This window comes from Toxotes jaculatrix, chromosome 12 (genome assembly GCF_017976425.1).
Source record: "Toxotes jaculatrix isolate fToxJac2 chromosome 12, fToxJac2.pri, whole genome shotgun sequence".
NCBI classification, from domain to species: Eukaryota; Metazoa; Chordata; class Actinopteri; family Toxotidae; genus Toxotes; species Toxotes jaculatrix.
This window is the reverse complement of record NC_054405.1, coordinates 11,787,733-11,808,854: the sequence shown is the minus strand read 5'-3', so window position 1 is coordinate 11,808,854 and position 21,122 is coordinate 11,787,733. Positions and strand designations below refer to the sequence as shown.

Here is a 21,122-nt window from a genome sequence, read left to right as displayed (position 1 = left end):
AAGTTAATGGATAACTAAAGTTATTACAAAGGGGAGGACATAAATGTGTACATGTACCAAATGTCTGCTGTGGATGAATAGAAGAAAAGTCCTGAAGGTTGATACATACTAACTGCAAACATCTAACAATTTAGGCTGAGTTCACAACAGAAAGTTTAGTCCAGTTGCCTAAAACTAATTTATAATTTATATGAGAAAAAAATCATCTCCAGCACCTATACTGTAGAACTTTACATGCTTTCAGTTGCGTGTTTAAAAGACATACACTCCGAAACATGTTTGAATGAACTTATAATCGCTTTGGCCAAAAGCATCTGCCAGATGAATGTACTGTAACATAACGCAGTGTGTAATTAGAGCTGGACAATGTTTCGTTGGGCTGTGTTAAGGCTTTGTTTTTTTTTTTTTTTTTTTTTTTTTAGATCTTAAACGAACAGGCGATCAGTCTCAGAAGGATAAAATCTTGTTCTGTAGTCTGGAATTTCAGTGTTACGTAAAAGTAAAGCTATCAATATATTTTAAGTCATTTTAAATTACGTACAACACATTTCTAAACACAGTTGAAATGAGTCAACAAATCCCTTATTATTTGTTGATGTATTTGAGATTGTAGCATTCCACATGTCGGTCAGAGATTAGTTGTGAAATTTCACAGCTGTTTGTCCCATTGAGAGATTTGCGGTGAAAATACAGCTGCTTTGACTGTGAGACATATGGGGCCACCATCAATGTGGCTTGAGTGTTTTCGTCTCCTCCGGTTGCCAGTGAAGTCCCAAAGCATGAGACAGGAGGTGGGAGCCCGCCAGTATCAGCTCATGATATCATGAGAAAGGAAGCAAGCTGTGCTAAATGTTCCTAAGATCCAATTTATAAAGTCCATCTGAACTACACGTGGAAACAAAAGGAGCGGATTTATACACTGGCATCCGATATAAGGTTAGGTGCTGTTTGGATTGTGTTGTGTTGTCAGGTATTCCCGTTATTGTGTCCACCCCCTGTACAGTGTCATCTTAAACCTTTACAATGCTACGGAATGACTATTGTGTTGAATTGTACGCAGACTGCATTTGACTGTATGTTGTGTCCTCTTGTATTTCTATTGCACAAAGCACCTTTTGAATCTGACTGCCAGGAAGTGACACACAACTTTAAAATCAATTAACTGAAAGAAAAATGTTTTGCATTAAAACAGATGATTACAAATGGCTCTTTAGCTAGAGGTAAGCGGTAAGAAGATGACACTTTCAGCAGGACCAAACTGTCTCTTTTGTTATCTCCGCTTCTGAGATTTAATTATTTCAGACCGATCTGAGCTCATTCATAATAAAGTGACAAGCTGCTTTTGGCAGAAGCATCAGTTTTCTGTCAGAATCTATTGGGATGTTAAAGTGATCAAATCTTCCCTTTCAGCGGTCTCCACGTTGTGGCACAGCACCTGTAAATGTGTGGTGGTGCCTGCAGGAACAATATAACTTCATCAAAGAGTAAACCTCTGCTATAATGTCCATGTCTCCAACACACAGGGAGAAGACAGAGCAGAGGGAAAATATAAGCACAAGTCAGACTTGTTAATGGGTAAATCCCAATTTTTCACAGTGGATAGACGAGTGTTTTCACTGTGCTGATCTCTGGCACATCATCACATCCCTGCCCAGGACAAACAGTGGGACACTGCAGTGTTTAGTTAAATCCAGAGGGATTTGTATCTGCAGAGTTTAAAAGGTCACTTCTACTTGTCTCTGATACTGTGACATTCAGTCAGGTCTCACATATGACCACACGACCATCTTACAAGGAATAAATACCAGTAGCACTGACAACATGTATCAGTTGATACACTTTACTGATGCCACTTTAAGTTTTGCTGTTGTTTTCATCTCACAGAGGCCTGAAAGAGACAAATATAAACTTATGTTTAACATAGTTTCACAAGAAAAAGCTTCATACATACAGACAAAAATGTTTTTCATGTTAATATGAGTTACGTTGCCATATGGAAATACTTTATAGATGCTGGCGATTTTGTTCCTTACTCTTCTTAATTTGCCACTTAAGTCAAATGTAAAAGGAACATTTTTCATAAGTCATGCACTGAGGTGGTAATCTTTCATGCTATTACAGCTTCATCAAAGACGTCGTCCGTGAAGCAGTGAGTGTTTTTCAAATGGCTGGTCGGGATCAAAAGATCATGGGAAGACTATAACACTGCAATAACCTTTATCAATGAAATATCAGTCTGGGATCTTGGGTGAATTATGAAAGTACACATGTCAGAACTTAAGCTCTTTTCACACATGGAGTAGTACTATTATGGCCTGACTAACTTATTAACTCAAGGATAGTTCCCACAGACTAGTCAGGTAAAAGCAAGTCCAGATTTTTCACTCATGTTCTCATGGTGGTCAGATGTTGTTGAAGAAGTTTTTTTTTTAAAGCTGCACAACGCACAATTTTATTATTAAAACGCATGTATTTAAACAAAATATGGTCTTATGTAGACACCTCAACCCACAGGAGAAACAAGTGGAAATGTACTATCAAAACAAAATACCTGAAAAACGCTACCTCCCTGGCTGCTCAACACAAGAGAACACATTACAAGTATGCAGTTTACCAATGACCTGCTTGTCGTTTTAGTGCTGTCATTGTGCAAAGTTTCCTTAATGTCAATCAAACTTTAAACCACAACTTAAAAGTTACAGTACAACAATCACTGAAGGCAGGTGAAGCCACGTGACTGACACACGATACACAAAAAACAAGCGACCAATCAGGTAACGACCGCTGCTGTTCTGTCTCATCGCCCCATAGAATCTAGTTACTACCAGGGTTGTGAATTCATCACAACCCTCATATGCATATACTCCACCTCATCCATCAACTGCTTCTGAATGTGTTATCGTGTGCTGCTCATGTGTGAGGATTGTCCCTCTCTGCATCTTTAGCCAGGCTCTGCAGCAGAGACCTCTGGAAGGCCTTGTCACACGACTCAGGGATCAGAAACTCCAGCAGCAGGTCACAGATGCAGTAAATTAGATGCCTGCACATAATCACACAAATGGTGTTTATTCATTTCAGCCCTGAACATGAACATTTTATTTCTATACTGTGGTGCATTACAGTATAGTTGGGAACCACAGTAAGTAGTCATACACTGTTTTCAGCTCTTGGTTTAATCGTTTACGGGCACAATGTTGTTCCTGAGCTTCTGAGTGTAGCCATCTTGAAACAGCAGAATCAGACACATATTTACTCGGCACTTTGGTTGTTGACTCACTTGTTTATCTGATGGTCCTGCAAAGACTCCAGCATGGTCTCCAGGGTCAGTTTGTACTTCTCACTGCCCAGCATGTCAGTGATGAGCTCTGTCCAAGCACAAGTAACAAAACAAACCAAAAAGGACAAGATAGTTTCAACTTTTAACATGTAATCAAATGGTTATAATCTGAATATAACAGCTGCCACGTACCTGGGAGCAGCTGCATTAAACAGTCCAGACATTGCTCCTTAGTTTCCTCTCTTTCTGCAGCACTACGCTCTGGACGTGGTTGAGCAGGTAGCGTGCCTCCTGGCCACACTGCTTCCTGCAGCACTTGTAGGTAAATCACCCAGCAGGGGGCACTGGTAAGGTAGGCAACTCCTACATCCAACCATCTGAGACAAAAGCCTGTAGTTTAGTGCAACAGTGTCTGTATTTTTTAAACTACATATCAGCCACTGTATAAAAGAAACAAATGAAAATAAATGAATACACATCCAAACATGCTTTTTAGATTAGGACAGACTGAAACATGCACACACGGAGAAGCAACACAAACAAGAGCTCTGAAATGTCTATAAGAGATTGCAGGGGCATGAACATCACTTACGGACATGCTAAGTGAACCTTAAAATTCCCAGAGGCATATGTCATGTCTAAAAATGGAGGCCGGTATAAGCAGTTAATGACAGCAGAACAGCAGAGATTAGACAGGCACAGTTCCCACAGACTGTGTGGTAAAGTGAACTGAGTGGAAATTCTAGAGAAGTCGCTGTTGAAAGCTGTGTACCCAGAAAGGCATAAACACTGCATTTAAAGAAAAAATAACATTTTGAAAGGCAACGTGAGAAAATCTCAGGTTCTCAAAACAATGACGCACATTACTTTTAAAGGACACTCTCGGAACTTTCTTGCACGGGATGGTACAGACAATCAAGAATAAAAATCCTAAACAACAACAACAATAATAATAATAATAATAACTTGTGAGTGCTACATAAAAGCAGAGAGGAACATTTACCTCTCAATGAAGGTGCCAAAGAGCAGCCTGATGGTCTTCTGTATGTTCTCAGTGCACAGCCAACTCCACTGGTCTTTCATCAGCAGACACAAGATGTTCAAAGCAACATCTGCCACAGCTGTGTCTGCAGTACACATTAAACACCAAGAATAAATGTATAGCACAATAATGGGAACAGAAGGACTCCTTAAAACACATATGAAATACAAGCAAAACACATCAATGGTGGAAAGTGAGGACAAGGACTCATCAGCTTATGTTTAAATAAACAGTGGACTTTGCTGCACCCAAGTGGTGATGCTGCGTTACAGTATGTTGCTTCTCTATGGCTGCAAGGAATGCAACACAGGATAAAACTATCTGTGACTGTTGTGTTAGTTTTACCTGTCCCATGAGTTTTCACTGAAGTCTTCTTGTCTTTGTTAGACTGCTCACAGCTGTGCTTGGCTGTCTCTTTCCCATTCTGTCCACATAAAAGTCTTTCCTGCTCTTTGACAAAGTTCTCCAGGCCAGACAGCGACATGCCATTGAGAACCTAAAGAGTCACAATGAGCAACCTTCCCTAGTGTCCATTTCAAACACATATTTAGTAATCAGAGACGGCAAATGCAGTGTGTTTAACTTACAGGGCATTCTTCACTGAAGCAGTATGTCACTTTAGGATGTAGGTCAGGTATATTGAGAGATGGTGAAATTTTGCTTGGGAACATAAGCCTCCTGATGCATGAAACACAAAAGCATTACGTACTCCCATTACAGTCAGAAAACAAAACATCAGAGAACCAGAACAATCTGCACTGATTCATACTGCACTGACTGAACTGACTATTTAATGAGCTGAGAAACATGTTGTGGGTGCTCAGCTGATCTCAGAATAAATCTCCCATGAAATTAAATTTATATTTGGCAAAATTTTCTCTCTTTCTTCATAATCTTTTGTGTGAAATCTTGGATCATTTTACATTAGCTTAGCTGATAGGCAAATGCAAACTGTGATGAGGACGTCACATGTGAAATCTGCTTTGTTTTGGGCTGATACATAGAGCCCTCACCTGTACTTTCTGCTGTCCATCGTTCTTCCATCCGCATCTCCCTCAAGGTCCTCTGTTGGACTGAGTGGCTCAGGATGAGGGAAAGCTGTCTTCAGTGTATCTAAAGCATTTTCCATCATCTTTAATGGTAATCAAGTTGGAGAAAACACGAGATGATTAAATTCTCCTTATTGAAAAAATACCCCCCCCCCCCCCAAAAAAAAACATTCTGTAGATGTTTTCTCACCTTATCAATTCTTGACTTGACGAAAGGCTTTCTTCCAAAATATGTGCAAACATCAGTGTTGACAGCCAGAAACTCCTGCATGTCCTCACTGCTGGCTGTCTCAGGAATGCTGCTTAATTGCTAGAAAAAATCAATCAAATTATAGGGCGACATAAATCATTGATCATATTGATCATGCACAGTGAAGATGCAATCCTAATACCTACTTTAAGGAATGTGTCCAGTTGGTTTTTACGGGCTTCAACCCTCTCGTTGTCTGCACCGCCAAATGGAAGGTCAGGGAACATTTTCTTTGGGCCTTTGACATCTGAAATATATTACACTGACTTAGGACAACGTACCTGTCTGGATACACTTACATTCAACGGTCAGTTAAAGAAAAAGATGATTTCTTACTCTTGATTAATTTCTTAACTTCAGGCTTCTCCTCTAAACGTGTCTGTAAGTTGAGGAACTCGCTGTATCTTCGGTTGACAGCGTGACAGGCCACAGGTTGCTGAGTAGCACTGTTTTCTCCTTCAGCCACGGTCTCAAACTGTAAAACAGAAAGTGGAGGGCAATGTGTGAAAATCCATAAAACATTCAAAATATCAGTCAGACATTAAAGGAGGTAGGGAGTTACCTTTACAGTGTAGAGAGTATAGGGATGTGTGCCAGTGCCACGCTGCTCCTTTGCAGTGACAGTGCCTGAAATTTGTACATTCTGGATATGAACAGGTGCAGCTTGGTTGCTGGGAGCATCAAAGTTGTAGGGGGTGAGACGAAGTCTTCTAGGAGAACAAGATGGGGATTTCTCTTGCGCTATACCTGCTGGCCACTGGGAGTCCTCAGGCACAACCACCTTCGGCCCAAGATTTTTCAGAGGACCGAAGCAGCCGAAGGCCTCGTCGTCCTTTAAAGTGTTCACGTTGCAGAAGTTTGTTGGAGGACCACAGTCACAAAAGCCTCCTGTCAGGTCATCTTCTGAGTCTGATGGAATTAGGGAGTCCAGTGAAATCATTTTGGACTCTGATGACTGGGAGTAATGGCCAGATGTGAGCGAACAGCAGTTCACTTTGCACGGTGTGAGCAAACCTGCGTGGCAACTTTCGAACTTCTCCACAGACGTCAAGCTAACCATGCTGCTCTGTGAGGAGTCCCTGTCAAAGATGGTCTGTTGGCTCTGCAGATCATCAAGGTCAGAGCTGCTATTGCTGGTGAGGCCTGCTTGTTCAGAAGAAGACAATGATCTGCAGGTGGTCCAAGACTCCTGCTGGGTCTGACATGTGTACAATGCAGCTGCTGGGAGCTCGTCCACGTTGATTTCCTGTGGTTCTCTGGACCTGGTGAATATGTCTACAGTGGTCTGGTTCAGCCAGTCAGGATCAGAAACCCTGCTTATGAGCGGCAAAAGCACGTTGCAGGTGATGAGTTCTGTAACCATGTAACCTCCAGTCCTGGTTTCCATCTGAGGGTACGGAACAAGCACATGTAAGACGAGGTTCACCAGAGCTCTTGAGTAGCTGAGCTCAGCAGCTGCACTGCTCACAGCTGGATGAGGAGCATCCACTTCGCTATAGAGCTGCCAGAGGCTGATGCCCTCCCCCTGCGTTGACTGTATCTGTCTTGCCGTCATGTAGCTCTGCAGGTGACAGCCGTACAGCTCTAGCAGCCGTTGAACCAACGCTTTTCTGTCCACTCGCCGCGCACGCTCCTTCAGCTCCATCACTGACTCCAGCATTGAACTGCGCACCGCACGTTCAAACTCCCCCTCCACCTCTGGCATCAGAGTACGATACCATGAGGACACAAAGTCACGCACTGCTTTGTGGACAGCACTGTCGATCTCATGGTTCAGCCTCCACTCATGTTCGGGTGAATACAGTGGTGGATTAATTGTGCCAAGTGGCAAAAAATGTTCCAAGTGGAGAAGGCTGTTTGCATCCAGTATGGCACGGGACCCGAGCCAACCCCCGAGGACCACCAAGAGACTGGTGAAGATGCAGAGGAGCCAAACATTCACTAGGAGATGGAAGAGGACAAGCCATGCCAGCAGAGCTCCGAGCCCTAACAGCCTCCGCTGCCCAAAAAACTCAGATAAAGTCCAGTGATTAGAGCTCTTCAAGGAAGGCATTGCAGTCAGAAGGTGAAATGTATCCTGTTCAAAAAAGACAATGATACATCCTGTTATATAAATAACATACAAACTTTAAGTAACCATAATCTTGCCTAAATCCTCATATAGTAAGGCCAACCACTTTTTGCTTTCGCTTTCTGCAACTTACAAATATTTTCACTATCAATAAATCTTGCTGTTTTCTCGAGTTACTGTTTAATCACTCGGTTTATAAAATGTTTGAAAAGCTGAAAATTTCAATCCATCCCAGTTTGCCATAGTCCAAGATCACGTCTTTTTTTTGTCCAAACAATTGCATAAAACTTTTAAAAGATTTTCAGTTTACAAGGTCATAAACCAGGGAAAGCAGCAAAACCTCACTATGGAAAAACTGCAATTGAAGAATTTGTCATTTGTCTTTAAAAATAAATAAATAAATATTGGCATTCAAAATTTTACTTAAGCAAAAGTATTAATGTTAACATACACTTTGAGTACTCATTATGCAGAGTGACCCATTTGAGAATAAGGTATATTATGCCATTGGTTTGCAATTACTGATGCACTAATATGTATATCACTTTAATATACTATAATATATATAAAACTTGCGTACAAATCTAATGTAGGCCAAGCTACACCTAGCCCTCAGCTGAGGTCATAGACGGTGCTAATGGACATAGGCAGCTAGTCTTTATTCTACTAACATGGGAATGCAGTTATTAGGAATATTCATCCACATTTTAAAGCTAGTAAGGAAATGATAAAGCATACATTACCTGAAAGGTTGTTAATGGAGTTTTACAGCATGAAAACAGGCCGTACAGGACACACTCCTACTCTGGGACATTGCTTTAATCCTCCAGCAAAGATTATCTGGATCAGTCTGCCAGTCAAGACAGACACTCAGCCCATATGGAGAGATAACTAGCTGTTAGGTGTCCACTTAAGCTGCCCGCAAACACAGAAACCCCCAGTGCACTTGGTGCATAAAATAAGATTTAAAATATGAACATGACTTTGATCCACATCATCTATATTTTTTTCATAGAAAAATATTCCAATAATTTTCTGTAAATATATCTTAGTATATACTAAGTGATGTGGGAAACTATGTGGTGATGTGGAACAGTATCAAATACATGCTCCACTTCATCAACAACTTTGTTTTTACATACCTAATACAGTAAATCAGACATATGTATTTTCCATTCTTTACATTGGTACTGTTTAACATAATATCTGAACATCAGATGCATTACTGTCTTGTCATAGTCTTAAAAAAGCCTTATGGTACTGCATCAAATACTATGCTACTCTTGTGTACGTATTGAAATATTTCTTTCTTTATTTCTTTAAGAAGTCAGTCTAATGTCATACAATGTAAGTGACCTTTTCCATTTACCAGTTGTGATAATAACAACATATAATTTTTAACCCAGTTAAAAGAAAATTAGATTAATCTTTAGACTTGATATGTTTATTAATGGTTCGTGGGGAGAAAAATTGTGTATATAAGTACAAAGCCGACATATATGAGCCTGTTTGTGGAAACTACATGAAGCTGAAGTTTATTTACATCATATTCACATTTAACTAACATGCCTGACAACTGGCTCTCTTATTTCTGCCTGGTTTGTCCAGCAATCCTGTGTGAGGTTTTACTGTAACTCCTACACTGGAGTACAGACAGAGAAATGTCAAACTAAAAAAAGAATACATGAGTAAATAAATAAATGTAGAAATAAAGAAATAAACAGATGTAAATGTACAGACATGAAGAAATTTTTAAAATAGTCATCCCAATTGGCTACAAAACTTTGTCAGTATCTTATGAACTGCATTATTTCTTTCAGAAATTATTATTTATCTGTATTCTGTTATTTAATACAGATAAATGATCATTTCTGGAATGATCATTTATCTGTATTGTTATTTAATAATTGCCATATTTATTTATGTCTGTAGTTATTTCAGAATTTATTTACCATGTTTATGACATTTTTATTATTATTATTATTATTATTATTATTATTATTATTATTATTATATTTTATTCATTGATGATTTAGTCCTTTTGCATCCTACAGATATTGTTGTTGTTGTAACAGGCACATGTCCTGTTGTTGCCAGACCCTTGTGTAAGTGTGTTTCTTGTGAATTTACTAAACAACGCAGCAGAGAAGTAAGCAACTTATTTGCACGTGCGTTATTCTACCCTCTCTCTCTCTCTCTCTCTCTTAGTCAATAATACTGTATTACATAACCGGGTTATATAATAGCGCTGCAGCGTGCAGCTCCAGTGGCGGCTTCATGTTCGCTGGTGAGCAGTTTATGGTCCAGCTGGACGCAGATGAAGAGAGCAGGAGCTGCATCCATCCACGTTAAAACGCTGCCATGTCCCCTGTGAAGCTCCAGAGTTCAGGTAAGCTTCCTCCATTTTGTGGAGGTTGTTATTTATTTATTTATTTATTTTTCTGTGAGAGGGATAACACGGCAGTTTGTTGGGTTATTATTCACCTGCTGATGTTCAGAGAGCGCAGACTCTGCAGGCAGCGACCGGCCACATTTTCACTTCCATGTGCACTTGAAAAAAAAAAGCACAATAATCGCTGCAATTTGCTTTTCTCGTGTTTACATATGTATAAAACAAGGAAGTGTACTGCGCCTTGTTGTTGCCTGATTTGATCGCGGTAGAGTTGACAGTCCGATGATGGGCGACCGAGCCTGATCTAGACTGAGTGGCAGAACAAACTGTTCTGTCAGCTTCCCTCTGCTAAACTCCCGCTTCACCAGGGTTCATTTTCACAGGCTGCGGGTATTTTGAATAGGGACGAGTCTGCAGTTATTACATCGTTATTTAAGTGCTGATATTCGTCTGCAGTCGCAGGATTAAATACAGTTGAGCTACAGTCAAAACGTCACGAGTTATCCCGGAAGACTACATGTCTGCTCCACAGATGGTTAAACACCTATGAGAGAATTATGTCGTTGCTGTCAAAACACAAACTGGCAGTGTGTAATTTAAACATAAAACCATATCTTAAATTTCCAACATCTCTCCCTCACACTGTGGTTTGTTTCGTGTTGAGTTTCTAACATAAACTCCAGACATGTTTGATAACATAAAGAGATACTCTGCTATGAATAATACAAATACATAAATAACATTGCAGAACAATCTTAAAATTGCATCTACTGCGTCTACCTCATTGAAAAAAATGCAGAAAAAGTGCAGATACTGTACATTTTAAACTGACAAGTCTCTTCTCAGTGTGTGTGTGTGTGCATTGCAGTTTAGAGGACTCCTTTAAGAAACACTTCAGCCTAAGGTTGCAAAAGGAGGCTTTACTGTACCTACCTAACACACCTTCTTGTAGACAAATTTAATTTGCATGTTAATAGGTTTCAAACTATTTTAGTTACCAGCGACCTAAAATATTTAAGCAGTTTTCCTTTGTTTCACATGTAATTTTCAATCTAATTTACATTCATTCTCCAGCAACAGCACCACCATATTCAGTATATTCATTTATTATGTTAATTTAATATAATTATTTGAAACCGAATTATTATATCAAACTAACTACTATAAACTAAAAAGGCTTAATTAAATTTACTGTAAGTTTCATCACGGATTACCAACATATGCTACTGTATGTTCCTCTCCCTGAGAAAATTTGTCTATTCTTTTTACACTCAAGGATTAAGGACATTTAAGATCAGGCCACTCCCTAGCAGCAGTACAGGGGAATGAGGTTAATGGCTTCAGTCCATGGTAACAGTGGAGGGGACTGTTAACAATAATTTAAGTCAGATGCTTTTATAAACACTGGAATCTGCCATTTGGGAGCAGTCACCATTCAGTCCAGCCCTGTGTTTGAAATCATTGAGAAGGTTGGTGTCTGTAAAACACTGCAGTGGCGCCAAACAACAAAGTTACTGCGACCCAGCTGTCAGCGTAAAGGATTTACTTTTTTCCCACTGAGGAACTGAACTTTAGCACAGTCAGACTTTTCCCCAGATGCAGTGCTGCAACATGCTGCATGTTCAGTCTTGATTTTGAGTAAGTAAAGAGTAAAAGAGTAAAGAGTTGGAGGTTTCTTTATTTTTCTTTTTTTCTTTTTGGCAAACAGAACACTTAATTACGAGATCTTTAAAATGCTGATAATATTTCTTGGTGACATACTTGCTTACTATCATACAAGGTATATTACTGCAAACTGTTTATGAGAAATCTTTGTAAAATATTTGACTACATTCATATATCCAGTCCATTTTTTATATTATCACTCCAGGAGTAGAGGTTTAAGAAGAGGATAAACATCTCTCTTCTCTTTCTGCTGCATGCCACAGGGGCTCAGCCTAAAACTAAGAAATTCAGCTTGGCCGCAAGAAATATTCTTGAAATGTTAAACATCGTATTTGGGCTAAACACTGGGTATAAAGTGCTGAAGGCAGTAAATATTTCATTGAAATTTGTTGCCTGATCGTTTTCTCATCAGACAAGGAAAAATGCAGTTTTTCCAGGGTTTATCCTGAGTCAGCAGCCAAAAAATGAGTTTGAGTTGAACACAACATCAGCAGAAACAGCCATCTCCCTAATGTGGTTTAGGTAAAAGTAATTTGGGTATGATTATATATTTATTTCCTACAGATGACAACAAGCCTGTTGACAGTGACAAGGGAAAGGACTGCAAGAAAATGCCTCTGAAGGGACTGGAGACAATTGCTCCTTTGGTCCACTCTGTAGAAGAGACCCCTGAGCCAATCTCTACCGAAGTACAAGGTACCATTCCCTCCTGGATCAATGGCAACCTCCTCCGTAACGGCCCTGGAAAGTTTGAGTTTGGAAACACACAGTGAGTTGAAAACGCCTCAACATACTGCTGCACAACGCAAACGTTATAAACGTTTCAAAATAATGTTGTTAAAGCCTCAACGTGTGTACTTCACCACAGCTACAACCACTGGTTCGATGGGATGGCTATGCTACACCAGTTCAAGATCACCAAAGGCCAGGTGACGTACATGAGTCGCTTTCTGCACAGCGATGCCTACAAGAAGAACAGCGAAAGGGACCGCATCATGATGTCAGAATTTGGCACCCTCGCCATGCCCGACCCCTGTAAAAACTTCTTCCAACGGTTCCTTTCTCGCTTCGAGATGATGGGTAAGTAGACAGAATAAGAAGGGATGGGGGAAAAGGCAAATATAAATGGATAAGGTCTTATATAGAGCAGGGATTATGGCAATCATCTGTAACTGGTTTGTTGACTCATTCTACAAGAATGTGGCTTCACTCTATTTCTGTCTTGCTCTGAGACACAAGTGAAACAACAACAAGGAAATTTTGTAATGCAGTAAGATCGGTTTGATCATTTGGGAAGGAGCAGGAGAGTCAGGATCTAGGGAAAATCTAGATAGGACACACTGTACAGACTCTGTTTTGCTAAACTATGTGGCAAGGCCAGGGGTGGAGCCTCATTCCTACATACTCTATATGCAGTAAACCAAGGTTACATAATCACATGTGCTACAGTGGGGAGCCAGAGAGGGGGAGCAGGCATTTCTAAAATGTTTTACATTGCCACTGAACTTCTCAGTGTAACTGCAGGCTGCAAATCACGAAGCAGAATGGCTTACCAAGATTTAGTTTTTAAACAAATGCTTCCATTCACTTAAAAAGGCCTCAGTAATCCTGTGTTTTTCTCTGTTGCAGAGCCCACAGACAATGCAAGTGTCAGCTTTGTGAAATACAAAGGTGACTACTATGTCAGCACAGAGACAAACTTCATGCACAAAGTGAACCCAGAGAATTTAGAAACATTGGAAAAGGTACGAACATTAACCATTTATGTTAGTCGTCACATTTCCACTCCTAAAGCAGCATTAACACACACAGATTCAGCTCATTCTCTGTTATGTTTTGTAGGTGGACTGGAGCAAGTTTATAGCTGTAAATGGAGCCACTGCCCACCCACACTATGACCCTGATGGTACCACGTACAACATGGGCAACTCCTATGGAAGCAAAGGTTAGTCCCATCGTCCACAAGACCCACATTCATGTTTACAGCTGAATTATGTTTATGCTGAATTATGTTTCTCGCACCTTTATATTATAAACGAAATGAGTGATCATCTGCCATCACTTCCAGGAGCCCTGTACAACATCATCAGAGTCCCTCCAGAGAAGACAGATGACAAAGACACTCTACAAGGGGCCAAAATACTTTGTTCCATTGTGCCTGCAAACAAGTCCCATCCCTCCTACTACCACAGCTTTGGTGAGTCTGCTCTCCTGGATATCACTCATCATTAGTGGTGTCTGTATCTTTCATGTTGTGCCCTCAGCTACAAAGCCCAACGATACCTTTCTCTTGCCTCCAGCCATGTCTGAGAACTATGTGGTGTTCATCGAGCAGCCAATTAAGATGGACCTGCTGAAGATAGTGACATGTAAGCTGAGGGGAAAGGCTCTGAGTGAGGGCATCTACTGGGATCCCAAGCAGGAAACTGTCTTCCATCTTGCTGACAAGCGTACGGGTGAGGTAAGATGTGACTCTGACTGTCAGGGCTGAGGATTTATTTACAGCTAAATTAGGAAACTTGATGGAATCTCTGTGTAGGAAGACACTACAAAAAAAAAATCATACAACTTTAGACCTTTGGTGGTCTAATCGTGTGCTCTGTATCACAGGTCAGCTCAGTGAAGTACCACACCAAAGCCATCTCCACTTTCCATCAGATCAACGCCTTCGAGGAGGATGGATTCTTGATGCTTGACATGTGCTGCTCAGACGACGGCCAAGCCATCAACAACTACCTCATCCAGAACTTACGCAAGTCAGGGGACGCACTAGATGAGGTCAGAATTTAATTACTTGCGCACACATAAATAAACACTTTTTGTGTAGTTATTAAAGGTTAAAAAAGGTTAGCAAAGAAAAGAATCCACCCTCAGATGCTCTTACACAATTGGATATGATCAGAGCCATCTTTGATTTTTTTTTCTCCATTGTGCTTCAGTTTTGTAATGCATCTGTTTTCCCTCAACTTGTCTTGAGTAATAAATAACAGCTCAGGGCTTTATGGGCTTTGCTAATCCTTTTTCCTTTCTACAAAATAACTGCAAAGCACTTTAGGATCAGAACTTTTTCAGTCTTTGTCTTCTGTCTGTCCATAGCTTTAGATTTGTTTGTTTTTAGGGGTGCTGTTGCTTTTTTTTTAATGTCACATTTTTCAGTCTCTTTGCACCAAGAGACAAAAAGACATTCTCTATGAGATTAATCCCTAAAATGTACTCATACTGCATTGCTCCTGTTGTGTGTCCCCCTGCCAGGTGTACAACACCATGTGCAGAGTTTTCCCCCGACGCTTTGTTTTGCCCCTTAATGTGACCAGTGAAACACCAACAGACCAGAACCTGAACACACGGCCCTCCAGTAAAGCAACGTGTGTCAAAATCAGCAAAGACAAGGTGAGTTGGAAACTCAAGTGTTCATGTTCACCTCTTACACAGAGGAAATCCAAGTCTATATTAATCTAATTGTGGTGGAAGAAACTCTCTTCCTTTACTTGGGTAGAAGTAACAATACAATAATGTAAGACAATGACTCCTGTGGATGTTGTATTACTGAAAATTATTGAATTAATATTACAGATGCATTAGTGAGAAAGCACCATGTTGCTGTTGTACATCTGGATAGTTTAATGTACAATCTCTTGTATTCAATAATTGGATCATGTTTTGTATGTAAAATCTGAATCTGCAAAGTAACTAAAAAAGGTGTCAACTGCAATGTAGTAAAGTAAAAAGTGCAATAAATAAATATCTGAAATATTGTCACACTAAAAAAGATACAAGCATTTTAGCAATAGTTACTTTCCACAACTACAATCAAATCTCTCCACATACAATTTTAAGGAGTAGAGTAGGAAGAATACACTTACTTATAAACCATGAGGAAACCACTAAATATATATCAGTAATGGGACTGTTAAATATTAAAATATAATAATTAATTTGTATAAATGGAGGAGGACATGTAACAATTTAGAATTTTTCAGTGTTATAACAAATTCAAATGATCAGAATTCATAATTTCCAGTTAAGGAAACCAAGAGAATTCAACACATTAAAGTGGCTGGATTTATTTAGGCCAAAAGCTACAGATAAACCAAAATTAATAATAATAATAATGATAAAAGAACTAATAATAATTTGATTTGTATAGTACATTTCATACAAAGAATGCAAAGTGCTTTACATGCAAATGCCAAAGACAGAACACCAAGACAAAGCCGAATAAAATATCAATAAAAACAGAGAGAGAGAAAAAAACAAAAAACAATAAAAGCCAGATAAAACCAGAGGATATGGATAAAAGAGTGAAAGGTAATTAAAAACAGAGACAGGGTTACAGCAACGAATGGGACTGATAAAATGCGAGATAAGATGCCAGATGTGTTTATAGCTTTTGTTTTTTTTTTTTAACTGGCTACTGAGTTGGCCTCAGTACCTAGTAGGTTTGTGTCAGAGTTTTTAAAAAAAATGCATTGTGGCTTGCTCTGATGCCACAGTAAAATATTTCCAGGACATTATTAGCATAGATAAAATTAATAACGTGATTATAAACTACTTTTTCAAAAATTGTACCGGTGGAGGGTAGACTGGTCATGTGTCTGTACTTATTCAGGTCTGGGTCTGATATCTCTTTGATTCGTGGCTTTACAACAACTGGCAGAGCTAGTGGTGCATTCAAGGACCCATTTAGGGTCAATGACAGGGTCAAGTTGGTAGGTGGAAGATTTACTGCCAGTTACAATCTTACAAAATTCAGAGACATAAATATTAGAGAATGTCTGCATGGTTGCGCTTCCTCTGGAAGGTTGTCCAAAAAGGTCACCAGTGTCTTTAACAATAAGGGCTTTTCACATGAGCATCCCAAACTGAAGCTAACACCCAGTGGACGGATGGCGGGACAACAAAGGTTTTGTTGACGTTAAGTGACAATAGACATTTGATCCTACCTTTGTCGACAGGTGTTCTGCCAGCACGAGGATCTCCATGGAGATGACCTCCAAGAGTACGGTGGCCTGGAGTTCCCTCAGATCAACTATGTCAGATGTAATACACGACCATACCGTTATTTCTACGGCTGCGGCTTCAGACACCTGGTGGGAGACTCTCTGCTCAAGATGGACCTGAAGGACAAAACTCTCAAGGTGTGTGTGAGAGTACAGCTTGGATGACTGTGTTAAGCTTTATATGCTATAATTTTTAACAGCTACAACATTACTTTAGTAGATAAACATAAGAATAAACATAACATTTCAGCACTTCTCTTTGATATTGAAGATGTCAATAAAAACAGCTGCTTCCATTGTTATTTTTTAATGAAGTATAATTATCCTAAAACAGTATAGTTAGACATTTTGGGAAATATACTAAGGCTACAGTCACCAAGCTTAGCTTATCATAAAGATTGAAAATGCTCTGTCCAAATTCACCTAACATCACCTCTAAAGCTCACTAATTATCATTTTAAAAAAGCATTTTTACCACAATGTTAAACTATTTAAAACAAAAACAAAACCATATATTGCACAATACTGTACAAGCAAGAATCACTGTTATGCAGAGTGCACAGTGCAGTCTAGAGAAATAGTTTAAATTTATTAAATGTCCCAGGCAATGATGATTTATGACTTTAAGAAGTGCACTAATAGCAAAGGTAAAATACTGAAACACTAAGTTGCTATTTGTGAATATGATATACCACAGGTCTGGTACCAGAAGGGTTTCTACCCGTCAGAGCCCGTGTTTGTGCCGTCACCTGATGCCGTGGAGGAGGATGATGGTGTCATCCTCTCTGTGGTTCTCACCCCTTCACAGGTAGGACTGTTAATAAAGACTGAAGGTTATACAGGAGTTGAAGGAGAGCCCATGCGAGAAAAAAGAAAAGAGATTCAGCAGCTGAAGTGCCTATCAATCTGCTGCTACATCGCTAAAATAAGTTTCATTTTACAGAAACAGACCCTGTTGTGTTTCAGTTAATCTACCAACTTTTGCTTCTCTGAAACAGTCATTTATAATCTATATGCCACTGTGTTACTACTGTGACTGTGATATTGTTGTCACTGGTGCAGGCTTTCTTGAGTTTTAGTTACCACCATGCAGCTGGCCTGCAAGCCAACCTCAGCAAGTGGACACATAATCCATCATAAATATGCATGAGGAGAAAGGAGCAGAGTTATAATTATTCATTTATTAATTTACACAAAATTAACATTTCAAATTAAATACAGAATAATAAAACTTTTCTAAGGTAGAGAAGCATAATGGCAGAAAATATGTTTTCTGGTCAGTGGTGGTTAGTGGGGCCAGTAAAATGAACACTATCTGGTAATTAAGTCTCCCGAGACAAAGAGAGAGAGAGAGAGAGAGAGAGAGAGAGAAAGGATTACGTTACATACTACTGTTCATTTTTTTGTAAATTATAATTTACAAAATTTACAAATAATTTACAAAGAATTTTGTCTGTGGAACAGAGATAAATGCTTCTTTGGGTTTTTGACAAAAATGTAAAAACCAAACTACAATATTTGCAGATTTTTCCAAACAGGATTTTTGAACATTGAAAAAATAAATAACTGCTGCAAATGAGTTAGTTCTACATACTACACACCTCTAAGTGAATTCAGACTTAAATCCTATTATTTCTATTTTAAGAGGAATAGAAGAGTTTGAACCATCTTGAGGTGTTGTTCTCATGTTCCTGTCTGACAGTGTGTCTGGCAGCCTGAATCTAAGGTGTGCTACGATGTATTATTGATCTCCTCCCTTCTCTTAACTGTGCTGTCCCTGTAAAAGAAAATCAGACATTGAAAGAGAATAAAAGCTAAAATTAAATTGTGTTGTGACCAGCAGCCGTTTGATATAATCTATCCATCAGCTCTGTGGAGGACTTTCAGAGGGTTTGGGCGCAAATGGAAAGTGTCTCTAATATGGCAAATTAAATTTCCTAAATGCATGTATTTATTTATCTCTCGCTCTTTTCTCTCTCTTTCTCGCTGTTTTATTTGCCTCACCACTTGTGTCAAACACTAACCGAAGATAGTCTTGATACCCTGTGGCCTCGCGTATGCGAGCACTTTTCAAAGCATGATTTAATTCTTGTCAGAGCTGCTCTTCCAAAAGTACCTCTGAAGCCTACACAGGGCCTTGTTTTGAAATTGTTCAAACTAACAATTCGGCTGCTAATGTGCACAGAGAAGCATTCTGCTTTAGCTGCACTGTGATTACTCTGACCCTTTTCTGAGGTTTTTGAGAGTAATTCCACCAAACTTTTCTCTCCAGGATAAAGGAACATTCCTGCTGGTTTTGGATGCCAGGACATTTCAAGAGCTGGGAAGAGCCAACGTGCCTGTTAACATGCCCTATGGCTTCCATGGTACCTTCAATGCCTCTGCATAAATCTTACTCTGTTACATTCAAAGTGTTTCTGACATATGACACAGTACAAAGAATACTAAATACAGTGTTAATTATTTGAACCACTATATTCCTGATGGTACAGTTACTGCTGCATCATACGCTGAGGATGGATGCAACGTTTTCTTACCAAATGAATGCACTTTTCCAAACTGATTTCTGATTTGTAGTAACCTCTAACAGTGTTTTCATACTTAATTTACACAAATATTCTTTTGTATATTATTATTATATTATTATAATCTGTTATATTCAGTTTGAAGGATGCTCCAAACATCAGGCCACCAAAGTGCCAAATGAACATTCTTTTGTGATCATATCTTTTTTGTGAACTATATTTTTCAAACCTTGGATGACTTTTATACGCTTTGTTTGCCATTAAATTTGTACCTCTGTGAACTGTGAAGTGTGAAGCTGTGAATTGTCTGTGCATCCTTAATACACTGACTCCCTGCCAAGGTCATGCTCAGAAGTATGCTCACATATAAAAACAGCTGTTTCACATGCTGACAGGACTTTAGAAGTAGCTTTATTATCAAACTGAATCAGTTTGTTAAACACAGAGAGAAAATGGAGAGCATTATGTTTTGAAGCTCCGTAAAGCTCTAGATGGGAATTTTTGTATATATAAAATCATAGACCATTTCTAGTGAGAGGGATCAACCTCACCATAGATGTAAAATTTAAAAAAAAAATCCCTGTCCCTCACAGAAAAAAAGGGTCAGAAAATTAAATTCCACACTATTTTTAGTTCAATTTGTCTTACAAAAACAGTCAGTGCTCAGCACAAAGTATTGTGTTTTTATTATGAATAGTGTCACAGGTTAAGTGTTACAGCACGTGTGAGGAATTTTTCCATTTCACAACCCAGATTTTTCTGCGGCGAGCCTGGAAACGGGTAAATTGATGTAAATATGATTAACTTTTAATGTTCACAGTGATCATTGAGAAAAATTGCCAGTATGCTGGAATGCACACAGAGAAACTGCATAGGGACTTATTTTTACTCATTATATATTCATTTATCAGTTTAAAAAAAAAAAAGTCTCCATTCTGTGTTTGTATTCTGAGCTTTTCAAAAATTATTCTAATTATTCTAAACTCTTGAGTGCAATGTTGCAGTTGTTTCATTTGATTCTAAGCCAACAAAAACATGTTAAAGCAAATGCTAAATGACTGTGACTCAGGTTTTTTTTTTTTTTAAATATTGTAAGAAATTCAGACTTTGTCCACCAGAGGGAAGCACATGATGCCATTTACTGCAAGTACCTTCAGTCATGCTTTGAATCTGCAGAGTCAGGACCTGAACTCACTACCTGACCAGGAGTTGTTGATAAAAGTTTCCAGGAATGAAAACAAACAGATAAACATAAGACAGAGGGGGAAAAAAACTGTTGCATTTTGCTTTGAGTTGTTTGTGTGTAACTGGGAAACAGTAAGACATTAAGTGGGTAAGTGGGCAGCAACAATACAACGTGACCGCATTGCTCTCTTCTAACCCTCGCGACCAGCAGCTCTCTGCTTTCAGCTCTATGATTGTGAATCTTAACGGATCCACTTTCTGGCTCATACAACTGCTTCAACAAAGGAGTGAGGCAGGAGTAACGTCTCTGAAGGAGGCGGGCTCAACACGGGCACACCAGCTATAAGAGGGATCAAACCTGTGACCCTCTGACAATGGGACAGTCTGTAACCGCCAGCCCACCCTGCCTCGTCAAAAACGTACTGCAAACACTGGAAAAGCCTGGCATTGAACCTCAGACGGGTTATTTCCAAGTCTGTGACCTTAACAACTGCATTTATAGGCCACTTGAGACAGAGTGCCTCCACTGGGGGGGAAAAAATGAGAGAGAGACAGAGACGAGACAAGATGCAAGAAACAAAGAACAAGTAAAGGAACACCTTGTTCAGCAACAAAACAAAGAAATAAAAGCGATCGGAATAAATCAAAATCAACACAGTGGATTAA

General features: G+C 39.3%; 2 protein-coding genes across 2 annotated transcripts; one reads left to right on the top strand and one right to left on the bottom strand.

The window, feature by feature from the left end:
- Positions 1–2,470: 2,470 nt before the first annotated feature.
- On the bottom strand, positions 2,471–7,671 carry snx19a (sorting nexin 19a). The gene is made up of 11 exons (XM_041051821.1): positions 6,181–7,671; positions 5,955–6,093; positions 5,765–5,865; positions 5,559–5,678; positions 5,333–5,451; positions 4,907–4,997; positions 4,665–4,815; positions 4,281–4,404; positions 3,470–3,654; positions 3,278–3,365; positions 2,471–3,040 (listed from the first exon to the last, which is right to left on the bottom strand). Exons 1-11 carry the CDS (start codon positions 7,669–7,671, stop codon positions 2,911–2,913), a joined length of 2,739 nt encoding a protein of 912 aa, XP_040907755.1. The 3' UTR covers positions 2,471–2,910.
- A 2,248-nt stretch (positions 7,672–9,919) lies between these two features.
- On the top strand, positions 9,920–19,553 carry LOC121191195 (beta,beta-carotene 9',10'-oxygenase-like). The gene is made up of 12 exons (XM_041052320.1): positions 9,920–10,078; positions 12,311–12,515; positions 12,615–12,826; positions 13,376–13,491; positions 13,589–13,691; positions 13,815–13,943; positions 14,047–14,207; positions 14,357–14,524; positions 14,999–15,136; positions 16,702–16,884; positions 17,444–17,554; positions 19,019–19,553. Exons 1-12 carry the CDS (start codon positions 10,051–10,053, stop codon positions 19,133–19,135), a joined length of 1,671 nt encoding a protein of 556 aa, XP_040908254.1. The 5' UTR covers positions 9,920–10,050; the 3' UTR covers positions 19,136–19,553.
- Positions 19,554–21,122: the final 1,569 nt, after the last annotated feature.